The sequence below is a fragment of the Penicillium daleae genome (genome assembly GCF_028827525.1).
Source record: "Penicillium daleae strain IBT 16125 chromosome Unknown utg000002l_segment0_segment0, whole genome shotgun sequence".
Lineage (NCBI taxonomy): Eukaryota > Fungi > Ascomycota > Eurotiomycetes > Eurotiales > Aspergillaceae > Penicillium > Penicillium daleae.
In genome coordinates, this window is record NW_026623150.1 from 1053356 (window position 1) to 1079095 (window position 25740).

The 25740-nt window shown below is 52.1% G+C and overlaps 9 protein-coding genes across 9 annotated transcripts; 6 read left to right on the forward strand and 3 right to left on the reverse strand.

Moving 5' to 3' along the window:
* Positions 1-535: 535 nt before the first annotated feature.
* N7458_001415 (uncharacterized protein) lies at positions 536-955 on the forward strand (the record flags this gene model as incomplete). Its single annotated transcript, XM_056904798.1, has 1 exon — positions 536-955. The coding sequence occupies one exon, from the start codon at positions 536-538 to the stop codon at positions 953-955; it is 420 nt and encodes a 139-aa protein (XP_056768905.1).
* A 3805-nt stretch (positions 956-4760) lies between these two features.
* N7458_001416 (uncharacterized protein) lies at positions 4761-4964 on the reverse strand (the record flags this gene model as incomplete). Its single annotated transcript, XM_056904799.1, has 1 exon — positions 4761-4964. One exon carries the CDS (start codon positions 4962-4964, stop codon positions 4761-4763), a length of 204 nt encoding a protein of 67 aa, XP_056768906.1.
* A 5688-nt stretch (positions 4965-10652) lies between these two features.
* N7458_001417 (60S ribosomal protein eL21) lies at positions 10653-11489 on the reverse strand (the record flags this gene model as incomplete). Its single annotated transcript, XM_056904800.1, has 4 exons — positions 10653-10983; positions 11122-11169; positions 11249-11316; positions 11454-11489. The coding sequence occupies 4 exons, from the start codon at positions 11487-11489 to the stop codon at positions 10653-10655; spliced, it is 483 nt and encodes a 160-aa protein (XP_056768907.1).
* Positions 11490-11751: 262 nt separating this feature from the next.
* Positions 11752-12580, forward strand: N7458_001418 (40S ribosomal protein uS4; the record flags this gene model as incomplete). Its single annotated transcript, XM_056904801.1, has 4 exons — positions 11752-11765; positions 11827-11883; positions 11961-12059; positions 12169-12580. 4 exons carry the CDS (start codon positions 11752-11754, stop codon positions 12578-12580), a joined length of 582 nt encoding a protein of 193 aa, XP_056768908.1.
* Positions 12581-12935: 355 nt separating this feature from the next.
* N7458_001419 (uncharacterized protein) lies at positions 12936-13934 on the reverse strand (the record flags this gene model as incomplete). The annotated part of the gene is made up of 3 exons (XM_056904802.1): positions 12936-13366; positions 13432-13651; positions 13719-13934. 3 exons carry the CDS (start codon positions 13932-13934, stop codon positions 12936-12938), a joined length of 867 nt encoding a protein of 288 aa, XP_056768909.1.
* A 332-nt stretch (positions 13935-14266) lies between these two features.
* On the forward strand, positions 14267-15651 carry N7458_001420 (uncharacterized protein; the record flags this gene model as incomplete). The annotated part of the gene is made up of 2 exons (XM_056904803.1): positions 14267-14364; positions 14433-15651. The coding sequence occupies 2 exons, from the start codon at positions 14267-14269 to the stop codon at positions 15649-15651; spliced, it is 1317 nt and encodes a 438-aa protein (XP_056768910.1).
* Positions 15652-16225: 574 nt separating this feature from the next.
* N7458_001421 (DOPA 4,5-dioxygenase family protein) lies at positions 16226-17021 on the forward strand (the record flags this gene model as incomplete). The annotated part of the gene is made up of 4 exons (XM_056904804.1): positions 16226-16296; positions 16388-16520; positions 16593-16650; positions 16717-17021. The coding sequence occupies 4 exons, from the start codon at positions 16226-16228 to the stop codon at positions 17019-17021; spliced, it is 567 nt and encodes a 188-aa protein (XP_056768911.1).
* A 1121-nt stretch (positions 17022-18142) lies between these two features.
* On the forward strand, positions 18143-19423 carry N7458_001422 (uncharacterized protein; the record flags this gene model as incomplete). Its single annotated transcript, XM_056904805.1, has 5 exons — positions 18143-18239; positions 18293-18623; positions 18700-18756; positions 18826-18987; positions 19084-19423. 5 exons carry the CDS (start codon positions 18143-18145, stop codon positions 19421-19423), a joined length of 987 nt encoding a protein of 328 aa, XP_056768912.1.
* Positions 19424-22802: 3379 nt separating this feature from the next.
* aspE (septin) lies at positions 22803-24574 on the forward strand (the record flags this gene model as incomplete). The annotated part of the gene is made up of 2 exons (XM_056904806.1): positions 22803-23305; positions 23410-24574. The coding sequence occupies 2 exons, from the start codon at positions 22803-22805 to the stop codon at positions 24572-24574; spliced, it is 1668 nt and encodes a 555-aa protein (XP_056768913.1).
* Between the last annotated feature and the right edge of the window lie 1166 nt (positions 24575-25740).

The following is a 25740-nucleotide window of genomic DNA, read 5'->3' on the forward strand; positions in this document are numbered from 1 at the left end:
AATGCACCGCATTACGTAGAGCGCCCGTGTCACGGTCTCGGAGACAGGGTCCAGAAAGAGAGCGAAAGTGGGAGAGAGAGTCGTTTGATTGTCCTCTTCTGCTCCCGGACCGACGGGCGGATGAACTGTACCGGAGACGACTCCCATCGGGTCCTCTCTTCCGACAGGGATTGAGAGAATCAATGCACCAGGAACCATGTCACGGCATTGACGTGATTCGTGAATTGCGACCGGCCAGACAGTGAAGCTCGCCCTCCCTCTCTGCTAGCGAGTCAGACGCACTTGCGCTGTGTCTTGATCGTCATTCACCCCCAATTTGCTCGCCTCGCGGGTGAACGGCAGAGCCACAAGCGAACGTTCAAGTCTGGTGACGGACAACGCATGCAATCGCTAATTCAACAAGGAGATAGCTCGTGGGGACCAGGACCAGCCACCCGCCCTAACCAGTATCAACGAGCCTGCCAACGGTCGATCTTTCTTCGGACGTGGCGTGAGGAGGTCTGAGCGAAGAGTCGAGCGCTACTGTCACTAGCGAATGCCATCCAACGGTGGGACAACTAAACTTCAAACCCCCAGTCACGAAGAAAATCAATGCGTGGATTATCCATCTCTCTGGAACCTACCGAACCGGTCTGACAGCGGACTTCGGCTGCGACCTGCGTTGGGAGACAGCGCCGCGTCAAAGGGGGAGGAACCTGCCCGTCGTGACTCTCGTCTCCGATGCAATGCGATTGCCAGCCAACCACTCCAAGCACCAATCAGTGACGGGGGGGGCATCCATGACATCAGGGAACTGATGGCGTGCGGCTACGTCGCTCCGATTGCCTCTCCCATGAAAATAATAGTCCAGGGTCTGACAAGATCGGGGCAGACGGAGGCTGGAATCGGCTCGATCGCAATCCCTGTGCCACTCCAGATCTCCTTCCCCCCTCATCTCAATCTCACTCTCATCTGAACTACTGCAAGCGCCGGGTGGAAATCCCCGTACCTGCACCATTCTATCGATCTAGGTTCCACAAGAGGTACGTTATCTATTATGCGCGTGCCCGGTCGGGTGCCCGACTACAGGACCACTATCTATGGAATAATCTTCGATGATTCCATGCCATGCAGCTTTCAATTCCCCGTATCGGCCAAGGCGCAACGCATGGCCCGGGGAATAAGGAAACCCTATCAACGGGGCATCCCTTGCGCCCAGTTTCATGGGCAGGATCTTAATCGGGCAAATCATCAGGTGGGGCGTCATGATGGGACGGATAGCTCTCCCCGGGGCGAGATAGCGTAGTGCAGGCCAGCGCAGGGTAGAGCAGGGCCGATCCGAGCAGAACAGTATGTTTTCCACCAAAAAAGGTGAGGCGAGCGTCCGAATGATCAAGGCGGGAGTTCGTGGAGGAGGAGAGAAGAGAGAGAAAGAAGCGGGGGAACCGAGTGAAGCCGACACTAATCGCCTCCCCCGATCTTCCACCTTCCCCAAATCTACTCCGTACGACTGATCCCCCAGATTTGCGCACAGAGTTACGCACACCGGACGTCCGAAAACGGGTTGCGCCAGAGTATCCAGACCGTCAGACAACGACGACAGACCCTCCCAAAAGCCTTAGACGCCCCCGAAAGCTTCCGCACTCCTCACGCGGGCGTGCACAATTGCGGGAGGGTACCGTAGACGATTGCAGAAAGCATCCCCCTCCCCGCACCGCAGGCGATAGGCAAAAAGTGGCGGCCCACCACGAATCAATCAGGGAAAAGGAAACTAAACCAGATCCAAGATACCTTGCTCCACCTGCTTGTGAGGTGTGGCAGGGCGTCCCCTTGCACAGAAACCCAATCAGCCGGTGACTCGGTGGAGATTCGGCGTTGGCAATCATAACTGCGTTTGCGTCCGGGCTCCTCTTGGCTGACACGAAGCGGGCCTCTTGGTGAGACGATCGACAATCCCACCATCCCACGGGCCCCTCTGAGGAGGCTTAAAATGGGCTTGGCGGGAGCGAGGGAGACGCGGCGGCCGGTGGGTGAAGTGCGTAGAGTACGAATCACGAAACCGAACCGCTGTACGGAGTCCACGGAAGGGTTTTGTTCTTTTTTTCTCTATCCTGCACGACCGGCTTTGACCTGCTCGATCGTCATCCAAGTTGGTTCTCGCGTGCAGACGACTGACGCGGAAAACAAGGGGCCGTACGCTCGACTCGTGGCCGGGAGGGATCTTGGTTACGGGAGGACGCAGAAAATGTGTGGAATTCTCCGTAGCAGGACCACCGAATAGCTGATTATCACTTACAAGTAAATACATCGCTAGGGTAGATAATAAAATTAATCTTTATGGTTTTGCCTCCTTCTTTTCTTCTGTTCCGGCTTTCCGGGGTCAACTAGCTCGAGCTGCTGCGTGGGGGGAGAAAAACAAAAAAAAAAAAAGTAAATCCACACAAACGCAGAAGCCTTCGAGGAGAAAAGGCTAATAAAACTAGGTATAATAAAAAAAAAGTTCGAACAAAACCCATTTTTTGCGCTGCTTTATCCCACCATTTTCGACCATTTCCCATTATCCACCACTTTGTACCCACTACACAGGAAGTAAAAAGTAAACAAAGTATACAAGCAGAGTTCCGTAGTACCGTGGGTCACCCACGATCTCAAGTCCGGTTCCCGTAACCTTGGGCCAACGTTGGCCATTTGGGCCCTGCAAATGCAGCAGGAATGGAAATCGGTCCACAGGCCATGCTAGTCTTGTAGTATCCATTGTCTCGGAGAAGGGGAGAGTATGACTACTGTAGAGCGAGGACGAAGAATAGTCCTGGCTCAGGGAAGATAGATACAGTACTAAGTAATTAGGAATTGGGATCAAACCGAAATGGCCGATCGGCATCAGCTGGCCTGATCAGAGAACGTACCATGATTACTACTGTAGAGTAACTAACGAGGGACATGTAGAATAATAGATAACCGTCCCTGGATGACTGACTACGGCTCCTCCTCTCTGATACTGCGTCAGAATCCCAAAAACCCCCTCCAAAAAAGGAAATCAGTTCGAGTTCACCGCCTACAAGGGCCTACTCCTTACGGAGAGTGTCATCCCATCCAAGTACCTAATTGGCCGTATCCACTGGTCTATCCGGGAGCCCTGACAGGTACGTATGTACAGGCCACGTTTAAGCCCCACGCAAGCAGCCCCTCCCCCGAAACACGACACACTGACAAAAAAGAATCCACAAATATGACAATATGAAATTGGAAGTCTTGAAAAATTTGCACGTCAGCTGGGAGGGGGGGCCAAAACGGTGCTAGCCAGGGTCCCAGGAGGGGATGGAGATCCCAATCAACCAAAGAGATGCGGCGGTGGTTCTTGATCTTCTGATTTGGCTGGGAGTTGGGTGGAGTGGGGAATCGTTTTTTTCCTTGGCTGGGCTAATTTGGCTAACGGTGCAGTGCTGCAGTGCTGCAGTGCTGCAGTGCTGCAGTGCTGCTTGTTCTGTAATTAGTTGTGGCTGCAGTATGGGATAATTGGATTATGTATGGGAGTATGGGAGTGTGGGTTGGGTTTTGCGGCAAGGACGGAGAATGGAGGATGGAGGAAGGTAGTGTAGTGTAGTGGCTGGGTCGCTTTCCTGCCCTGCTCATACCCAGGCATGATTTTTCCTATGGACTGTACTGCTTGTGCTTTGTTTAGTTTGTGGCTGCAGAATTGGATTATGGGATTGTTCTGGTCCCAATTGTGTTGGGCCTTTGCGTCCTGTCATTGTCATGGCTGGTGTCTTTCCCTGCTACTATCCGAGGATGATTTTTCCCTGTACTGCAAGTAGGCAGTGGTTGGAGATTTACTAAAAAATATTATGCACAATGACAAGGAGATATTGACGTCTGTCCGTCTCACGGCTGTCCTGGCTCTCTCTCGGGAGTTGCGTTGGGCTCAGCGAACGCTTTTTTTCTTGAATTTATTTTTCTTTTTTTTCCGGCTGACGAAAAAATTTTCTTCCTGCCGATTTCTTTGATTGAATTTCCTCGGTTGTTTCATAGGATACTGTTGTGCCTTGTCTTGACAGAGATTTCACAGCTGATGCCATTCCTGACTCGCGGAGGTCTGAGCACAGGAAATAGGCAATCTCTGCTGTTACTAGTGGAGTCAGTCATGGTCGGGCGAGGACTGTCAGGTGGTGGTTTAGCCTCATGGGAAGATGATCAAATTTTCATGTCTCATTTTATTTTCGATAGTAAGAATCAGAAAACTCAACGAAATTGCACAATTTTAATCAAGCTCTGAACTGATGATGGTAATTTCAAATGCATGAGCCGCGGTGTATGTTGTATGTCTATGTAAATTTTTTGAAAAAAAAAATACAACAAACTAGGAATGTAAAGACACACAAAAATCACTAAGAAAAACCACAAGCAACAAAACAGAAACATAAGAAATATAGCACAATCCCAAAGCAAAGTGGGTCCCCAATATCTTCAACTCCAGCTTATCGGCGGGACAGACTGACAGCGGGCCCCACCGATAGCCTAGCACATTTGGTGTGCCATATACGCCTGTAGATGAAGATCCCCCATTCCCAAGAACACCAATCCCAATCCTAGTCCCCATCCAAGAAAGACAATCCAAAGTGTAACTCCCAAGAGCCCTAGTCCGACAGTTCCGAAACCCCTCAAGCGCCCATATTGTCACATCACATCACAGTCATTCCTGGGGAACATGAAGCTCGCTCTGCCAGAAACGATTGAGCACCTGCAGGATAGGTGCTCGATGTGTACCGTAGCCGAAGCTACGATCATTTCTTGGGTTTGGAGATACCGAGGGGCGTCCACGGCTGGGATGCCTTTGGTGCGTCCAACCAGGCGGCGAGGGAGGGGGAGCCATTGGCAGGTCGATGGTTGGGAAAGAGATCCTCGTACTTGGGGTGGTCATTGATGGAGAGGAGATCGTAGTCCCGCCCGGTAATCTTGGGATCTTTGAATTGCGCACCAATGTGCATGAAGTCCTGTCTGCTAAAGAAAAAGAGAAGGGTCAGCGGGGTTGTAAGGAAGAAATATGCGTGAAGAGGGACGTTGAAGTATGGAATTCATGAGTTTCTGGGGTTTGGAACGGGAGTGAGGTGATATGGGTGGAGGTGGAGGTAGAAGTAGATATGAGGTGGACGACAGTGGTATTCCATAGCAACATGGAGGACGGTAGAGGTGGGAACAGTGGACTCGCCACCGCGGGGAGCTCGAGGTAGCTTACTTGGGAGAGCTCATCTTGGCGAACGGCAGAAAGCTGGTGATGTCTAGATGCAAGTGGAGAGCAGCGGTCTATATAAGGAGCATTAGCCAAGTAAAACCAGAGGGCAGGTGGAGATAGTCATCAACGACTTCCACGCGGGAGGGACAAGGCATACAGCAGGCTTCAGATGGTGAAAAGATGGCGCGGTGGTAAAGCGTCTTCTTCTTGCCTGCCCTGGTCGGGTCGACGACTTATATCCTCTCAGGTACATGATGGGCAAGTCAATCGTAGGCAGACAGACCAGAGTCCCACCCGGGTTTTGTTCTCATAAGAATAAATGAGAGTGGGCATGAAACAGGCAGGACTCGAGGGTCTGGGGGATTCCAGATGGAGGCCAACCCCCCAGAGACCATCGCAGTCGGGTTCGTGCGCCTGGGTCCCATGGCGGTGGATTTCTAGAAGATCGTCAGAACCCAGGTAAAGCAGGGTGCGATTGGCTGGAGGTATCGACGAAAAAAAAAATCAGAAAAAAAGGGTAATAATTAGGGCACAATATGAAGGTTAACGAGACAAAAGAGAGGTAATTCGGTGGGTTGAAGGAGGGAGAAAGGAAACCAAGATTCCAGAGGGAAACCAGCGTCTGTCTTTCCTTTCCTTCCCCTCTTCACCACTGCAGGGGTACATGCCGCTAGTACGGACTCGGTCTTTAGTATGGCTACGGCTGTACACTCAATACAGGAAATACCGGAGATTGTTCGCCCAGGGAACAGGAAACTGAATGATCTCATGTTCTTCTCGCCTCTGCCGTTGTAGACTCCATAGTTCGAGACTCTATTTCGTGACCCACTTTTTCCGACTGTCAAGTTCAACAGTCTCGACGTTCAATTTGAAAAGAACATGCAATGCAGCACTCTGCAGTGTGGTTGCCTGGATCGACCGGACATAATATGTTCTGCTTGACAGAGGGCTTATCATCCGCCAAATGTCGGTGAATCGTTGATCAGGTACGGTTCATGGGATCTAGATGCGGTGGCAAGGATCGTAGTCACTACAACCGGAAAATAGTTCAGACTAGACCTTGCTTCTAGCTTCCGATCCAACTTCATACCATCCGATACCATTCCATACTATCCACTCCTATCTTGTCTTATTCCGTCACATCTCATCCTATCACGTCACATCCCGTCCCATCCCGTCACATCTCGTCCCATACCCGCTCGGTACTTCATAATAATAGTCAAGGCACGACGAACCCGTGACCACGTCCGAACAAAACAGTCATTACAAGAATTAACGATCGTGACGAAAGCAATCAGACTCCAAATGACCCCTTCCACTGAGTGATTTCCAGATGGTTGCCTAATTATGCCTGGGTGCCACAGTGGCGCGGTGGATGGGATCTATAGACTGCATCTCCCAACGATGAGATCATGGTAAGTCCTTAGTACACAGGTATGATCGCCCGGGGAACACGCCCACGAACCCACTAGCCACCCCTCTGTACCCTGTAGTCGATCCATCATCGTCATAGGTGAATGGTCAATCCAGGACCCGATCCAACCTGGTCACAATTCCCCAGTCAGACTAACGTCTTGACCCACGAAACCCGCGCACCGAATTCGGGGTTGAGGTCGAACCCGAGCCCGAGTCCAAAATATGAGAAATCCTCTGTTTTTCGCATCGGTTACGTGGATACCCAAAATGGTAACTGCCCCAACCATTCCAAGCTACATCCTATACTTCGTAGTCCGTACTCCGTACGCCGTACGCCCAGTATCCCGACCAACCACCTTCCTTTCCACCACCCGATCCTGAAACACCAACACCTCGGCTCCGGGCAGGGGTTTCAATGCCGAGAGCTCGAGTCACCTTCCGTACAAGCAATCATCGCTGTCCACGTCGGCGCCGGGATCCACGACCCAGTGCTCGGGGATGTTTTCTCATGGATTCGCGCTTGTGGTCGTCCGCGCTAGTTGCAGCTTCCAGGGGAAATGAATGGAAAGGGGGGAACTGGTCAATCAGCTGATCAAAGATATTATTCGATCCAGATACCGAATACAGCTGCTTGCATTTGCTGCATGATTATGTGTTGAGGGACCAGCTGGGGATGAATGGATCGGTGCCTGGAGGCCCTGGAACCAGAGCACGGACGTGCCAGACAAGTGTACGGCAAAGGCCCTGGTCAGCTGATTGAGCAGTACCCATAATAACCCGGGAATATTAGATGCAGTCTCCGCTGGGTTTGTCTGTACGGTACCTGGGGCTAGGAGCTTGGAATCCGTGCTCCCGAGGTCAGAATGGTCTTTGATTTTTTTGCTTTTTGATTTTGCCCGGAGCAAGCTCAATAATAATAATCGAGTAATAATAACTCGACCGGTCGTCAGAGGCTGGTCTCCATTTTGGTTAGGGAGAGGCCAAAGCGTTGACTTCACGGAGGAGACCTGCCAGTGTCAGCACTGTAAGGCCCGCTCGTGGGTTTGTGTAACACTATTCCCTCGTGGGGCCTAGACAGAAAGAGAAAAAAGGGCGATTCAGATGACTTCATCGGCCAGAAAGAATATTTTAATTCCGAAATTGAGTTCAATCGCTGAGAATGAAGGCCAGACTGGTCAAGTCATGTACATAGTTATACCCCCGATTCTGCCCTAGGCCCCCCAAGTTCCAACTCCGAAGTGCTTAGTCGCCCAAGGCATTGCGACTCCACCAGCGTGGCGGTGAATGTGGCGCGGGCAGTCTTGTGGCTGGGCAATGTCCTCAGTCCTTGGAAAATTGGACAAACTACTGCTGCACCACGCCCCGTATTCGTTAATCCTCAACAATCTTGGCCAGCGTCCTAATCTCAGACCTCGCCGTCATCCCAACTATAGACATTCCAAACGGTGCTGCAACGCCAATCAGCGACACGAGCGTAAAATAGCGCACTTGCAGCCTGCCCAACCACCTCCGAAATATATTTGCTTTGTTCGCTTCGCCAAAGTTACCCCCCCAAGACCAACCCACGTAAACCCGCCTCTGACTTTGTCTTGTCTGAGTACATCCCTGAATATTCTGGAAAGAAGCCTTGACCATGATGTATACCGCGTACTGCTTCTCCCTGAGAAACTCAATAAAGCGCCGCAAACTTAATGCACAGGGACCCGCTGGAGTCAGCCTTACGAGCCCATCGCCCATCCTTGGATGCTTGCCATGTAACCAATACATAGTCACTCTTCAGAGTACGACCTCCACCATAACTGGCCCTGCGTATGTGTAACATCGTGAGGTCAGCACCCACCTCAGCAGGGAGATGGATGCTAATCCACATGGCCGAACCATCCGGTCTCATTTCTGGTATTCTGGTATTCTGGCACAGGCCGATCGCATGAAATTTCCGTTACGATAGCCCAAGGCGCCGGGTGATCCGAATCCGAGATATCCTGATGCCCGCCTCGGCGATTTTCTCTGAGCAAAGTATCACCATCTCACTGTATCACTCGATCCATTGCAGTACAGAGGACACGGACGCAGATTGCATCCCCCAAGCGGGCAGCTCGGGAGTCGCGTTGTCGCAGATTCGTAGTGCCGAAAACTAGCAAGTAAGTACTCCATGTCTGATTGGCTGCTGACCTTACCTGGAGCCTGGTGGAGTGCATATTCGGCTCTTGTCAAAACTCGCCTTTTCTACGCGATACCAGGTAGGTACATGGGGGATGGACGATTTGGAATCGTTAAAAGACTGTGAGACAATCTGCGGCACGGTCAGACGGATTTTGCTATTTTGCTTTGCTGCCCATCGACGCTGATCCTCGATTAGGACCTAGGAATTGAGGATTATTCTGTGTGTAAATTTGAATAATTAAATCCGATCATTATTATCGATCGTAATATATCCAGTCAGATTCGTCTGGGATATCGTGCCCTAAGTATAACATCCTTGCTAGTTGCCTTCCCCAACGATAATACCCGTTTTAGGATCAATGTGACAAGGGAACCCGAGTTCTTGTTCACGTCTTCTCGCATGGCTTTCCATCCTGGTTGAAGGAAATCAGCCTAGCCGCTTAGCGTCGCCGTACTTGTACTCGTAAACTGCTCTCCACTGTGATGCGTTGCTGATCGCCCACTACCTTGGTAGGTAGGTAGTCGCCTCAACACTCCAGCCCATGGCTAACCAATCCATACGAACCGAAAACAATTTACCCATTTGTGATTACCCTCATTCCGACACTCCCGTCGATTCCCAAGCATATTGCAGAATATTGTACAAAAGGGAGCCGTCGCACCCCGGGGGAAATTCCCAACGAGCGATGCTCAGACCCCGTCCATTAACCCCCGCCTGGTTATATCTTCGGGTTGCGAGGAGCCCAACCTGCCAGGGTAAGTAGGTCATACTTCGTAGGTGATACTCCGTAGTCTGCGGCGGCCTCAAGATGGGTTTTTGTCGTGGCGCAATTGCCGATCCCACCTGTTGCTGGGCCCTAGCAAGACTCTCGAGGGCCAAGGCACAAAGCAATTCTCTAGGATGTCATATTCTTATTCAGCAGGCCAGTACTACAGTAATACTCCGCAGCTGCAAGATGTAATGCGAACAGGATGCGGGGGTTGCCTGTGGCTGTGCTTGCGTACAATAGGTAAGTACGGAGTATGTGGAAGCAATACAATTCAGCCCAAGACGACTTTCTGGGCCCTTTCTGGATGGATGGGCGATGGCCAGCAGGATTGTCGTTCTAGACCATCGTCTTCATTGCTACCGTTCCTTCTTCCTGTCATGCTGGATCAGCCACTGCTGCGCTGGCTGGTGATCTACCTGTGGCGGTCTGGAGAGGCCCCTGTGCCCTTTCGGGCGTAATTCGAGTCTAGACCTTCTGATCTCCAATACAAGTTGGGGTGCATAGACGTGGGATTGTTTAAGCAACCGGATAAAGTCATGCGGATCGGTCGCATGAGGCTATCGGGCGGCATGTGAGCATGTAAGCATGTCAGGGCAATGGGCTTGGGCGATCATGTTCCCGACGAGGGCCAGAACGATCTAGACGTCTGTCAGGAAGCGATCCAAGTCTAGATTCTCAGCACTACAAACTACAACTTCAAACACAATGACTAGCCAGGGTCCAGGCCCAGTCCAAAGAGACGAGACGCAGTCCTGGCGCAGTTCATCGCTCGCCGACGAGCCTAGACTCGAGACCCATGGAAGAGACCAAAGCCATCCATACTAAGAAAATTCATGAACTCGGGAAATTTTTGATTTTGTTTCATTCAGGGGAATCTATGCAGAGGCTCGAGATTGTGCCAGGGCAATCGGAAACCCTTCACGCGTCGTCTCATGCAGCCAGAACGGTCCGACCTTTTCCATCCCACAAACTCGCGAGAGATGTGAAAAAGGCCAGCCAGAGTAAAAACCCAGTTTTGTAAAAAGAACAACACCAAAACAACCTCGCGCACCGAAACCCAGTCAAACCCCCAACAACGACCCGGGAAGAGCCGCTTAGATGTGGGTGTCGTAGGCGATGGGGACAACGGTCTCGGGGGCGTTGCCGGCGGCGGAGACGAGGTGGCCGTCACGGGGACCAACGGCCTGGCGCTTCAGGTGGACGTGGACACCCTTCTCCTTGGCCTCGCGCTTCTTGATGGCGTTCTCCTTGACGCGGTTGATGAACTCCTCACGGGAGCGGGAGTGCTGGACGTGCTCGATGCGGACGTTGATGCGCTTCTCGAGGTAGCGGTTGTTGACGCGCTTGTACAGGAGGACACCGACGGAGGACTTGGTCACGTTGTAGACGACACCGGTCTTACCGTGGTAGACCTTGTGAGGCATACTAATGAAGAGAAAGGCGTTTCAGTCAATATTCCTGTGCTGATTTCATAGGCATGTCGCAAAATTGGGTGGAAGCGGTTGGAAAGGGAAGATTCGTGCGAGGATTGCAAGGCAAAAAAATTTCTCGGATTGTACTGACCCCTTCTGGACGGCACCGTTAACCTTCAGGTCGACAATGTCACCGACACTGTAAAGAAAAATTCGTCAGAGTTCCATTATCCTTATAAATTCGAGTTTCGATATTCCGTCAAGGTTGTCGATCGTACCGGTAGGTCTTCATGTAAGTGGACAGGCGGATCATGCCATGTTCCTTGAAGCTGCGGCTGAAGGCATACTATTATTCCCATCTCGTCAGTATGCTTGTCTCTTTTCTCTCCGTTGTGCGGTTCTCCATGTACACCACCACCAAAGATAACGAGGTGAGGGGTCGTGAGACGGGGGAAATCGAAGAGCGAGGGATCGTAGACGTACCCGAGTGCCGGCGCGCAGACCGTACGAGTGAGGCATGACGGCGGTGTTGTGGTTTGGGCGTGTTGAAAAGTGTCGACAACGGGCTACCTCTAAAGCCGTAGAAGTTGAGGTGGCAGCGATTGTGGATGGGCTGCGGTGCTTACATAATAGCCCTAACCCTTCTTTCCACCAAGCTAGCCATTTCCGGACTAGTGCAATTCACGAAGCGAGTGTATCCTGCCAACCACTTCGGACGGCTTGTGCGATCTTTTTCCAGCTCGCTTTCGACAATCCCGCCAACCCAGGACACCCAGCAGCCATGGCTCCCGCTCCGTGAGTGAACAACGACCTCAATTCATGATATCGCATTATTCTAACCTGTTTCCCTGTACAGCCGTGTCTACACCAAGACCTACAAGGTCCCCCGTCGCCCTTTCGAGTCGGCCCGTCTGTTAGTACTCTCCGGCCACTGATTAGAAGCGTGCTTCTACTCATGTCGTGTGTTCCATATTAATTCACTGTTCATAGTGACTCGGAGCTGAAGATCGTCGGCGAGTACGGCCTGAGAAATAAGCGTGAGGTGTGGCGTGTCCAGCTCACCCTGTCCAAGATTCGTCGTGCTGCTCGGTAGGTTTATCCAAAAATTCCATGTTCGAAGGCTGTGAACTCCGCGCATCGAGACACAGTCATCCAGACGTGAAGAACCAAATCTAACTTGCTTTTCTCCCGTCAACAGTGAGCTCCTCACTCTCGACGAGAAGGACCCCAAGCGTCTGTTCGAGGGCAATGCTCTGATTCGCCGTCTCGTGCGCATCGGTGTGCTCGATGAGTCCCGCATGAAGCTCGATTACGTCCTGGCCCTCAAGGTCGAGGATTTCCTGGAGCGCCGTCTCCAGACCTGCGTGTACAAGCTCGGCCTCGCCAAGTCCATCCACCACGCCCGTGTCCTCATCAAGCAGCGCCACATCCGCGTCGGCAAGCAGATCGTCAACGTCCCCTCTTTCATGGTCCGCCTCGACTCCCAGAAGCACATCGACTTCGCCCTGACCTCGCCCTTCGGTGGCGGCCGCCCCGGCCGTGTTCGCCGCAAGAAGGCCGCTGCCGCCGCCGGTGGTGACGGTGACGCCGAGGAGGAGGATGAGGAGTAAATTACTCGCAACCACAAAAAGTAACTTGGGGAGTACGGTCGGGTTTCGCTTTGGGCAGCTCAAACACTCTGGGAGGTTCATGGTGACTGCAGCATAAAGCGTTTTTTCATGTTGTATGATCAAATCAAAATCAAGGAATCGAACAGCCATAATGGCTTCAATTCGGAACCCGAATCTCTCGGTTCATTTCGTACTACTTCTCGTAGGCTGGTCTGATGCCGCAACATAATCATATACACAGTAGTAATGTCAATCCATAACGCCATTCCCCCCCCCCCCCCCCACCAACAGCCCATTTGTCGCATAAATCATTGCCAAACGCCAGAACAGTAGCACTAGCACACAGCTAGCGCCTTCAGCCCTCCACACCTACTATCTCTTTCAACGTCTTCTCTGCACCTCTGTACCAGCGACCCATTTCCTCGAGTCCATCACTCTCTCCCTGCTGCTTCTTACGCTGGGCCTCGCGTGCTTGTGTAATCGCCTCGACTCTGCGCCGTTCTAGGACCGAGCACTCCCGTTCAACGGCCTCGGCTTCCCGAGTCTTCCGTGGTAGGGTGTTCTGCACAGCAGCGATTTGTCGGTTCAATGCGGCCAGCTCTACTTCTCGTTCTGATAGCAGTGCCAAGGTGGCAGGAAGTGGCAAGTTCTGGGAGGATCGAGGGTCGGAAGATGTCATACCGGCGACTTGTTTCGCACGCAGGCCTGCAATGGTAGACTCGAGGTTCTCGATCGAGTCGGGGAGGGTGGAGAGCTGCGTCATTTGGACTTCGACATTCTTGTAGCCTGTCACGGATAGAATTGACATTAGCCAGTGGAGCAGCAATCATAGCTCGGAGGGATGGACTCACGTCGCGCTAATTCTCGACCCATGGTCTCCATTTCCTCGATCATGAGACGGGCTTCTTCCTTTCGCGACTTGAGCTCGGCTTTGACTTCTGCCAGCTGCGTCTCCAGTTCGACGTTTTCATTGTGACCGACCACGAGTGGTGGTTCGCCTACGATTGCGCGCAGGAACTTCTCCTTAGTCACTTGTTCGAGGTAGGAGAATCGTAGTTTGGAGAAGAGTTCCTAGAAAATTGGCAGAGTCAGTCATTGTAAACACGCCATGCGATACTTGACATGGTTCCTCTCGTACCTTGTAGTGGGTAAGGTCGGCCTCGAGCGAGGCAGGCGTTGGATCATTCAAATTGGATATGGAGACATCGGAGCCACGCTTCGAGGGAGAGGGATTTGAGCCGCCGACATCAGAAATGGGCTCGCTGATTCGAATGATCGCAAGCTGCTTCTTCAGGTCGCCTTGCTCTTGCTCGAGTTGCTGGAGCACAGCATGTGGGTCATTTGTTCCAGCCATTGTAGGCAACCAACATAGGTCCGGGGCAGATGTTTGGAGAATTGATTGTGTTCGTGAAGAGAATCTAGTCGAAACAGCACGCGCTTTAATCAGGCGCGGGTACACAACTATCGCGACTGATAACAGCGGGGGGAAAGGCGGTCAAGGAAGATAGCCGCAATTTTGAAGGAGCAGTCTCGCCTTCCTTTTTCTACTACATTCGACTGGGAGAACCACTTTTTTGAATTGTCTTCAGGATACTCTAGCCTTGTCGGGATTTTTCTTCTCTCATCTTTCACACAGCCACAAGATACCCTTAAATTTGTCCCGGCATGTGAAGATTGCACTTCATCATGGACGACGACTACGTTGTGGAGGTGCTTGCCCGCGAGGCCCGCGACAGCTCTCAGAGATATCGGACGGATGGGCTCAGCGCATATATGCCGCAAAGGTTTGTTTATACCCTCAATCATATTTTTCTTCCCTACTCGTCACAAACTGACCTGACCTCCCCGTCAGACCTACTGGCAACGCACCCAAACCAAATACCCGATTCCTGCGACATCTGATCAAAGAGACAGACAGTCATAATACCTCCCTGAAGCGCAAGGAGGAGAGGGAGGCAAGAGATCGTCTACGCCATCTGAGGTCTCATCCTCAAGACCTGTCGACATCAAAGTCTACTCCGTCCACCCGCAGACCTGACCCTCGATCTAGTACGTCGGAGCTGGCAAGAAGCCATGGCGAGGAGCAGCGAGTCCGCTCGAGTCGAGATCAGCATGAGAGTCGTTCACGACGGAGACACCACGCACGTGATTTGTGTGCCGAGAGAGATCGGTCCATACGTCCCGACCTCCGAGATGAGTCGCGTGGCCGATCCTCGAGAGATCACCGTGCCCGTCGAGAACGCAGCCAAGACCGTCATGCGTCTCCTCAAAACCCCCGCTCCGGCCGAGGGAGACCTCGTTCACGCTCACGCAGCCGATCCCCTCGGCGGGACAGGAGTTCGGGGCATCGTAGCCATCCCAATACCCGCCGATCAAAGTCTCCATCGAACAAGCAGTCCCATTCACGACGGTCAAGGACAGAACGCCGATCAGAGGGTACCGAACGTCACAGAGATCGGCTACCTCTCAAATCACATTCCTCTTCGACTCGAACCTCAACCAATCCTCGCAAACAGACACAAGAGTCGCCGTCGATCTCCACCACCCCTTCAACTCTACGGCGTGACTATCCCGAAGACGATTCGGACCCTCTGGAAGATCTCGTTGGTCCGTTGCCTCCACATATTCATGGCGAGGGCGCTGCCCCTATTATTTCGCGTGGCCGGGGTGCATACAAGCCCAGCGCCAGCGCCATTGATGCCCACTTTGCTCCGGACTACGATCCTACAGACGATCTTCCATCTGATGATGACCGGGTTACGTCTCTAAACAAGAGTTCCCGCCGACCCGTTGCAGGTCTCATGACTGCAGATGACGATTGGGATATGGCGCTCGAGGCACTGCGCGACCGACAGCGCTGGAAACAAAAGGGGGAAGAGAGGCTACGTGCTGCGGGGATGAACGAGGTGACGATCGATCGGTGGAAGAACAATGCCGCGTTCACGGGGGCGGCCAGCAACGAGGACAATCCCGAGAATGTGCGTTGGGCAAAGAAGGGTGAAGGTCGAGAGTGGGATCGGGGGAAGGTGATGGATGAAGATGGGCATATTGATGTCCGAGCTGCATGGTGATCCTCAATATGCATATCTGATTACTGAGCGTGGCGTTGCATGGTCCTTGGCATTCTATTTTCTTGACTTTCTTCTTTTTCTTCGATACCATAGGTTCGGGGGTCATTTTGCGCTTGTGGCTTTGGGATACAGATACCAGTGATCAGGATGGACATATGACATATGTGTTATCAGACATCAATGCTTCGAAGCATCCAATTCAATATCCTGGACAGGCAGTATGGTTCCTTCTAACTTTAAAAGAGCTAAGTGTTAGAGGAGATCAGAATCTCTTTGGAGAGTGGGGATTTGAGTGCGGAATGACCCCGCACTGGAGGATGGCGATTCTTCAGCCAAACTGACGATATCAGTCATCACCCTACGTTGCTTAGAGATCAAATGGCGTTACCTCCATTTACCGTCAAAAGCCGCCCTGTGCCAACTGATTGATAAGGTTGATGGTCCTCCTCCTTTAAATCTCCAACATACCCTTGTCCTACCGTAAACCCATCCCCTCAACCCCGCACAGCTTCAATCAATCCCATTCCGAATCTACATCCCGAAAACCGCAACCCTCCACAGCAGTTACACAACAATGACAGACCAATTTGCCTTTTCCTATCCCTCTCCACTAGAGGGTTACGAAAACCTCGAGCCGCTCTCCGAGTGAGTGTCACGCGAGCCATCGCCACGATACGCAGCACAACCACAACCTACTGTATGACTACCAGACTAACTAACTATCCGGAAAACCCAGTGAGCGCGACGACGATGGCAAGTCCTTCAAGAATCCCCAACACGGCATCCTCAGCAAATCTTACGAGGAATTCCCCGATCCACTATGCAAAGGTCGCCGCGGTGGCTTCGACATTCACATCTACCATTACCAGGTCAAGCCTCCTCTTCTCTTCGACATACCTTGATCCTTGATCCATCCAAGTCCCGACTAACACCCCAACCAGACAAACCCCGATCAAGTCGCATACGCAAAAGCCCTATGGGAGCGTATCCGGCGCGAATGTAAGTGATCCCCCTCCCCATTCTCTTCAACAAATCCAATCCCAACCCAACTAACAACGCAACCAGTCCCCGAACTCCGCATCTACGCCTTCTTCGACAAACCGATCGGCCCACATCCAGTCGCCATGTTCGAAGTGAATCTATTCACGCCCGCGCAATTCGGCGCCTTTATCCCCTGGCTGGTGATTAATCGGGGACCGCTGAGTGCGCTGGTGCACCCGAATACGACGGAGGATGAGGAGGAGCGGAATCATACGCAGCGGGCGACGTGGTTGGGGGATCGTATTCCGTTGGATTTGAGGGTTTTTAAGTTGATGAAGGAGAAGGCGAAGAGGGAGGAGGAGGAGAAGGTGGAGGGGGGGGGGTTGTAGGTGGCTGTTGGTTAGTGTGGGTTGTGGAGGGGATGGGGGATTAGGTTGGGTTGTTATTTAGCGATAAAAGGTTCGAGTGTTAATTTATCCGCGTTGTGATCTTTAGTGAAGAGATTTGGAGAGGCGAAGTCTTGTCGAGGTGAACCTGTTCAGGCTGGTTATCCGGGCGGGCTGTTATTGGCCAGTTGTAAACTGCGAGAATCAGCTCGGACAGCCACAGGGACATGGAATCCCCAGCAGTCCCTGACAGGATCAGATGTAAATGACTAGAGCTGAGTTAACTGAGTTGATTGTAAATAATAAACACAATAAACCTTGAATCATACTCAACCCTCCATGTTAGCCCACAGTCTCTCTCCTTCTCTCGAATGACCCCGTCAGGAGCACCACCCCATCACCATATCACCAGATCCCAAGCACCACCCTCCTCCAAACTAAATCCAAACCCGCTAATCAACTCACACCCAATCAACCCAACCAGCCGCTAACCGTGTTCTATGCACATGCAGTCCAAAGAAATCAGATCTTCCCCCCGTCGAATCACCAGCTCCATCCCCCACCCCCCGCCCTGGCTCCTGCTCCTGTTCCTCAGCGATCATGTACATTCCAGCCCATCCCTTCGTTCCCCCACGTCCCCCATGAACATGGATATACACCGGAGGGTCGGGGCCGATGTTACCCTCTCAGGTTTATCCTCCTGCAGGTTCGAATGCGCCGTGTTCCCGCAGAGTGATTAGACTCGCTGCTATTGATTTAGCTTGGCTCCTCGGCTTGAATATCGCAGTCTTGCTGTTGGGTTAGGGTGTGATGTGACTTGTAGTCACCCCGAGAGCGAGTCCTTAAAGGGATGGAGTCCGGCTGAAGAGAACTGTGTCTTTTCTAAGTGTTCAATTAATCCTGAGGTAGTACTCTTTCCAAGTCACTCTCCGTAACCTGCAGTCCAGGTTCTCCTGGTGAACAGGCACCACGATCCCCCATCTTGTGACTATACCATGCTAATCCGCGTATAGATAAAGAGTCAACCAGGATAGCCCTCGCAGCTGGGAATTTCTGAACTATCATCCACAAATCAAGCTTTGTAAACTTACTGTACAACCTCTCCACATATCCATCGTTCAACCATGCGGCGCTTGATATCATACATGGCGGCGCTAGCCCCGCTACCAAGCCCTATAGCGCAAGCCACGGCAACCATTCCGTCCTATGTCTACGACTACGGTACGTATCAAAACGCTATCTCTTCCAACCCACGTAAATTCTGACCTTTCTAGCCCCTCTAGTCTGGCTACACAGCCAAGACGCATATCGACCCGGCGATTTACAGGCACTACTTGATCATACCACGCCAGAGGTTAATTGGACCGCCATTCAGGGTGCACCGTCACCCTTGACACTGGATAATCTCGATCAGCTGAATCAGCTGGGAAACACGAGTGTGTATTTGACATCCCATGAGGGTATCGCTGCTAGTCCGGAGCCAGCTTGGTTCCGGGGTATCGCGCCAGATGCAGAGGGACGGATTGGCGATGCCACTGGGTGTGCGGTTATCGTTGTGGACCATGGGAAAGGGAGTGTTGATGCGTTTTACTTTTATTTTTACCCGTGAGTTGAAGCGTTTAACTGATCTCATTGCGAGGGTATCTGTTGGTACTCGTCTAGATTGACTAACCGACCTCAGGTATAACAAGGGTGACATGGTACTAGGTATGGAATTTGGCGATCACGTCGGTGACTGGTACATCTATCCTGGAATCTTTATACTGTGTTATGTTAGCCATAGAGTTAAACTCACCATCCTCCTTAGGGAACACAACATGATCCGCTTCGCCAACGGCACCCCGCAAGCGATATGGTTCAGCCAACACGCCAGCGGCCAAGCCTTTACCTACAACGCCCTCGAAAAGAAAGGCAAACGACCCATCGCCTACTCCGGCAACGGGACACACGCCAACTACGCCGTAAAAGGGTTCGTCCGCACATATCCCTCCCTCCCTCCCACACTAGACTACCACACCCATACCATTATACCATCTCCAATCTAAACCCCCTTTCTCCTTTTTAGCCAACACGACCACACAATCCCAGGCCTAAATCTCCCCACGGGCTTCCTCCTCGACTACACAGACCGCGGCATCCTCTGGGATCCCACTCTCAACGCCTACGCCTACACGTACAACCCCGAAACGGGCGAGTTCACCCCGTCGGACCCGGACGTCCCCGTCGCCTGGTTGCAATTTAATGGCCGCTGGGGTGATGACCAGCCACCCGGGGAGCCGACGATTTTCGGGGAGGCTAAGTATGTTGCTGGACCGGATGGGCCGAGGTTCAAGGGGTTGGATCGGAAGTTGGTGTGTCCGTCGAAGCCGTGTGTTGTGTTGCCGTTTAGGATTTTTGCGGAGTAGAGGGGGAGGGAAAAGGGGGAGGGGATGAGGGGGGGGATTACAGTCCTCACTGGGTATGGATTTAGAGTGGTTGATGGGATCAGTGTGGCTTTTTGTGTTTTGGGTACAGTAAGGAGATTTGTATCTAGGTATAGGAAGAGATTTGGATGGCGAGGTTGTAGGTATACTACCTGTCTGGACATCAACACGGATATATATCACGGCGTTTTCCATCAAGTATAGCTTTAACCAGTCAAGTCACGATTAGACATCTTATCTATCCATAACTTGGGCACCTACTACGTACAGTACTCAATAAATATATATATTTATCTCGAGGATCTCCACCCTCGGTCTATCGCATTCATATAATTACTCCGTATACATTTCACTAAAGCATATGACTCCATCTACCAGTCACATCTTGACATCCCACAAACGCGACTAAACTCGAGCCAAGTAATTATACATACTCCTGTACAGTAACTCGGCAATTCCCATCCTTTCTCATCGCGCGAACTTAAGTCTAGCACTGCTGTGGCACGCGATGAAGTTCTGGACCCACCCGAAGCTCCATAAAAGCCGTGCACGGATTTTGCGAGAGCAGATTGCGATATGTATTATTCTTGGAGGTTCTGTTTATCTGAGGTTGGACTTGAGGTGAATGTCTTGTAGGAGCTCTTCTTGACTGTAAGATGGATATCGAGTTAGTGGTGTTGGTGTTGGTGTTGGTGCGTACGTGAGATGGTGGGTTTATACGTAGTTTTGGTTTTATGGAAGCTAGCCTACAGTAGTTCGCGGTGCTAGACGCGCCCCAAACGCGAAAGTTCCGTGGGTTGTGGGAAGGGTAAGCTTGCGCCACGGGGTTTCCTTTTCTTTTTCGTGTCATGGTTCTACAACAGGGTATTTGATTTAAGACTGTGGATGGTGGTGCTTGAGTTTTGTTAGATGAGTGGCAGAGCTAGCATCGATGTCTCCTAGGGTGGATGGATATATATTCTTGGGAATAATGAGGAGGAATACCTTAGTAACCTCATTCTGCGAGACGAGATATCTCCCCCTCTTGACATTGTAGAAAAATAGGAATGTTACATGCGACCATACCAAGTTAAATCTACCAGGTATATCGAATAGTATATCAATGGAATCCTTTGGCTAAGCAACGTGGTGTTCATGCAGGTTGGAGATCGTGGACATCCCACTTCCCTTCCACGTGCCGAATTTCTCGGGTGCCTCTAGATGCCCCTAGCTTGTTTGATGAGGCTCGTGGGGACCCAGTCTTTCTAGCGCCGAGAAATGGGCAAATTGGCAATCTTATTGGGCTCTTAGCTTCGGAGTTTGGGTACCGGTGAGTGCTAGCAGTTCCTGGCTATGAAAAAGTGTACCGAATGGTACTCCGTCCTTGACTTGGGCAAAGTGGGTTTGGGTTCTTAACTTATCTGACAGTCCTATCTGATCTGCCGGCTGCGACCGGGTTGGAATCCACCGAACGGTCAACACTGAACTGTTTTGGTGGTTCTTGGAGCTGGAGAGGGTGAGAACTAAGGACCTGTTCTTGATAGTCCACTCCCCTCTTTCCTAAATTAGAATTAGGATAATCTTGACCAAGGAAGGAAAGGAAGAAAAAGAAGAAAACCAAGACCAGAGGGCTGATCGCGCGGTGGAGACGTGCAAACGGTCCCGATGTGCACGTGCCAGCTGCCCTTCAGGGGGAACAAGTACAGAGGAAGGATGGTGAGAAAGTAGAAGTCTCCAAGGAGTGATAGTTATACAGGATGGAGTAGAGTCAGCTCCTCATCTCTGTATTCTGTATTCTGTATTCTGTACTCCGTACTCCGTACGAGGTGCAACAGCGTTTGGATGTATCCAGGCCGAACTCCGTCCTCTCGTGTAGATGCCAGCTGAGGATTACGGTATTCTTATTATTCTGACTGTCAGCTCTGGGATCTGGGATTCATCGACAAGCATGTTACCCCGTTCGGGTGTTAGCTGCCCGCCCGCGTGGAACGAACCGTCGTGCTGTCCATCCACACAGCAAGCTCCAAGTGGGGTTGGTCCTCGGGGCGGGGGGCTCTGGACCGCGCTGGGCAATGTTTTTTTTTCCCTCTGGTTTACCCCTGAATCTGAATCTGAATCTTGGGACCGAAACCTGAGACGAAGCCCCAGAAACGAGGCCGAAGAGAGCAATAATAGTAAAGGAGCTTTGGCAAGGAGAACGAGCGTTGGGCAATAATCATGCCCATGCAGTTTGACCCTCTGGAATCTGGATATATGGACTTGGAACCTATCACATTATGCGGTTGCAGTGCGGATGCCGATACCGTGAACATCCCATAATTAAACTTCAATGCGCCCTTGTCCTTCCGTAGTCCGCATCATAAACCTCGCAAGAGTCCACGGCCAATTTGAACTCTCGATTGGTCCGTTGGTGGGCGTCTTTTCTGGCCTGTTCCTCGTTCTCTGCTCGCCCTCATCTCTCCCTCCCTCTCCTTCTCTCTCTTTCTCCTCTATCCTACCCTCTCTCTCTCTTTTTTTTCTTCCATTCTTCCAATTTCTCTCCAAGCGCCGCGAGAATCGGACGCTGTGAGCAGGCCATTTCATCAATTCCCCCAGAAAATACAATACCGACCAAACAAAAAAAGAATACCGGGAAAGGGACAACGTTTGAATACGGAATTTCCCTCTTCAAAGCTCGCCCCTCTCTCCTTAATTTTCTCCCACTCGCCTCTCGTCCTCCAGTAGCGACGTGCCGCGGAACCGACAACCTCACACTGGCTGGGAGCAATTGTCACCTTTGGATCTCACTCTCGCTTTTGTTTTGATTTTTCCCCTGCTGCCGCAGTTGGGATCCCTCTTTTTTTTTTTTTTTTTTTTTTCGTTCGAGTCCGAACTCGAATTGCGACTTTGCGAACCTCTCCGACCTGTTGAAATCCCGCAATCGCATTTCGATCTTCGCCCTCCGCGACCACCAACTACCGGCGCGAGGTTCTTCTGCCCAGTTCGAATTGCGATAGCTTGTACATTTCGGACTATCCGCTCGTTTCCTTTACGTGTATCCTCGGACCCTAGGACATCGATATTGATATAGCGCTGGTATTGTCGCAATTGGCCGCCTAAGCTGGTGCATTCCACGTGAGTTGCCCCCTTACCTGGCGGGATCGGACTCAAGTCTCGGTCCGCACGCGGGGAAAGGTCCAAGATGCTGAATTCAAGTCGAACTGGCAGACTGGACATTTTATAGAGTGCGAGAGACTAACACGAATGGCCTGGGAAATTACAGTGTATCAGATATACAGCATCCCTGTCCCCACCCCCTGTATCAGTCCACGATTATACATTACTCGCCCATTCATTACAAGCAAACCAGCCTGAAACATCAAACGGTCGCACCTTCCCAAGAATGGCCACGCCCACGTCCAGCCGCGCGCCTTCCGATGCCCTGCCTGCCGAAAATGGCCAGGCCTCGCTCGCGGCGCGTCGCACCTCGCTCGGTTTCCTTCGTCGTTCTAAATCCACCGAGCCGCTCGGTGAACGCAAGCCATCCGGCAGCCGCAAGAAGATGTCCAAGACCCAAGCCATGGAAGAGGAACTCCGCCGTCAGCGTGAATCCTACGCCCCCAAGAACGCCCCTCGTTTGCCTGATCTCTCACCCACCCCCCAACTCGAGACCTTTGGAGGTGAAGAACGTGATACCCTCGCTCCCCCCGAGCCCCCTCTGCCTCGTCCCCAATCGGGAATTGTGCCCCCCACCGCGTCTATGAACTCGCCCACTGATGCCGTTGACCCGTACGCTCGCACCGAGAGCATGACCCATCGTGGCCGTTACAGCTATGCCAGCAGTGCGATCAGCACTGTCAACAGCCCCCGTCGGATTCGTCGTCGGAAGGATCCGACTCCCTACAAGTAAGTGGAGACATTTCACATCTTACAATTACCCCAGCAGATCGCTTGACGAGACCCCCATCACCCTAAAATGCAAAGCAAGGACTGATCAAAGTCCACGATAGTGTGCTGGTGGTTGGCGCCCGTAACTCCGGCAAGACCTCTTTCCTCAACTTCCTGCGCAAGGCCCTGACCATGCCCCCGCACAAACACCCCTCACGTAGCCCGGAAGAGCTGGAAGAGTTGGAGCGTCAAACCTCTGCCTATGAAGGATTCACCTCGCAATACTTGGAGACCGAGATTGATGGAGAGCGCGTTGGCCTCACCCTGTGGGATTCCACCGGTCTCGAGCGCAACATTGTGGACCTCCAGATGCGTGCGGTGACTGGCTTCCTGGAGAGCAAGTTTGAGGAGACCCTCGCGGAGGAGATGAAAGTGGTGCGCTCTCCCGGTGCTCGCGACACCCATATCCACTGTACCTTCCTGCTGCTGGATCCCGTTCACCTGGATGAGAACATTGCCGCTGCCGAGCGCATCGCCAATGGAACTCCCAAAGCTACCGATGTCCCCGTGGTCGGTGTCCTGGACCAGAACCTCGACCTGCAGGTGCTGCGCACCATCCTGGGCAAGACCACCATTGTCCCCGTCATCAGCAAGGCGGATACTATTACCTCTGCGCACATGGGATACCTTCGCAAGGCTGTGTGGAACAGCTTGAAGCAGGCCAACATCGACCCTCTGGAGATTCTGACATTGGAGGATCAGGAGGAGTACACTTCGTCGGAGAGTGCAGATGAGGAGGAATCCGTGCAAGGAGAGACCGCCGAGACCCCCGCCGAGCCTACCGAAAAAGCCAGCGAGTCCAAGGAAGACCAAACCGATGGCCCGACCGAGTCAAAGAGTTCAGAGCATCCACAGGAGTCCATCCCCCAGTCGCCCTCGCACCGCAGTCAGCATTCTGTTAGTGCTTCGCCCGCCAACCCGCACGTTCCCTTCTCCATCCTTTCCCCAGACCCGCACTCCTTGGCCTCTGGAGAAGAGCCGGTCGGACGTCGATTCCCCTGGGGTTTCGCCGACCCTTACGATCCCGAGCACTGCGACTTTGTGCGCCTGAAGGATTCAGTATTCAGTGAGTGGCGGGCTGAGCTGCGTGAAGCCAGCCGTGTGATCTGGTATGAGCGCTGGAGAACCAACCGCCTCAACCGTAATGGCCACCCCACGCCGCTGCCATCGAAAAAGTCATATGGAGGTCGCATGGGAGCTAATCACGACGGTCGCCGCACGCGATAAATCAATGAACTCGGCTGTCTTGACCCGGATTACTGACTCTGTTCTGACTCGGTCCACCCTGTGTATCTGATTTGCTTTTTTTTTGGTTTGATTCCTGACCCTCCTGCCTGTTCGCATAGCTTGCAGTTTTCCGCACATACCCCCCCCAATTCTTCTTTTTTATTCGTCTCCGTGGTCGTGTCTCTTCGACTGTGGACTTTCTTTCCATTCCCTTCGTGTCTTCATCTTTTTCTTTTCCCTCCATGTTGTCTACAACTACCACTACAACCACTTCCTGACCTTCCTTTCTGCCTCTTTACCTCTGTCCACTTGTATCTTCCTTTCTGGCAAAATGTGTCACCCTAATTCGGAGTGAACGAATTGTGTACTCAACGCCTTTGTTAAATGTTGCTTCTGTGCTTTGCTTGCGGTTGTCGGCTGTCTAGCTGGTGACTGGGTCTTTGTATTTGTATTCTGTATGTTGCTTGCGTATGATGGAGCCTTGGTGTAGATTGTTAGAGCGTAGTGGGGTTATTTTGTAGTGTTGATCCCGTTCTTGTCCTGTAGCTGGATTGATAACTTGATCTTTTGCGTATTGACTGGGTTGGCAGTCTCTTGTATTGATGAAAAAGATTGTATGTCAACCCTAACACCATTTTATGATCGTATCTTGGTTACGTCCAACAGCTGAACAGCGCCATGTCCCTCGACAGGACGATCGCAAGCCCATCATTTGCATCCAGCCAATCAAAAGACCAGACACGCGGCTATCTTTGGGGGCCATTCACAGCGTGCAGGCCCGTCTCATCGGGCTGGCCGAGCGCCTCGCTGCATGAGATTCCCCGCAGGTAGGGCAATACGAGCAGGCTCACCCAGTCAACTGGCTCCGCCCCTGCACTTACACTGGGGACCTTTCCTGTTTGTCTTTCTCTTTCCCTTTTTCTTACTCTTCCTTCCACAGAGCCTCGTCTCCAGTACCTTTCTCCCGGAGCAGCTTCATGTCTGCGCGATAGCTAAAACCAGCTCTATCGCGACGCAGGTGGGCCACTCCCCCAATTCCCGCGGGTTCCTTATCTTCCCCACCTCTCGCACAGATCGACAAGCGCCAGCCTTGGTCGCAATTTCCAATCAAGGAGGGAGAGAGAGAGCACGTTCTTTGTGTGCCGTAGTGAGGCTGACCCTCGGAG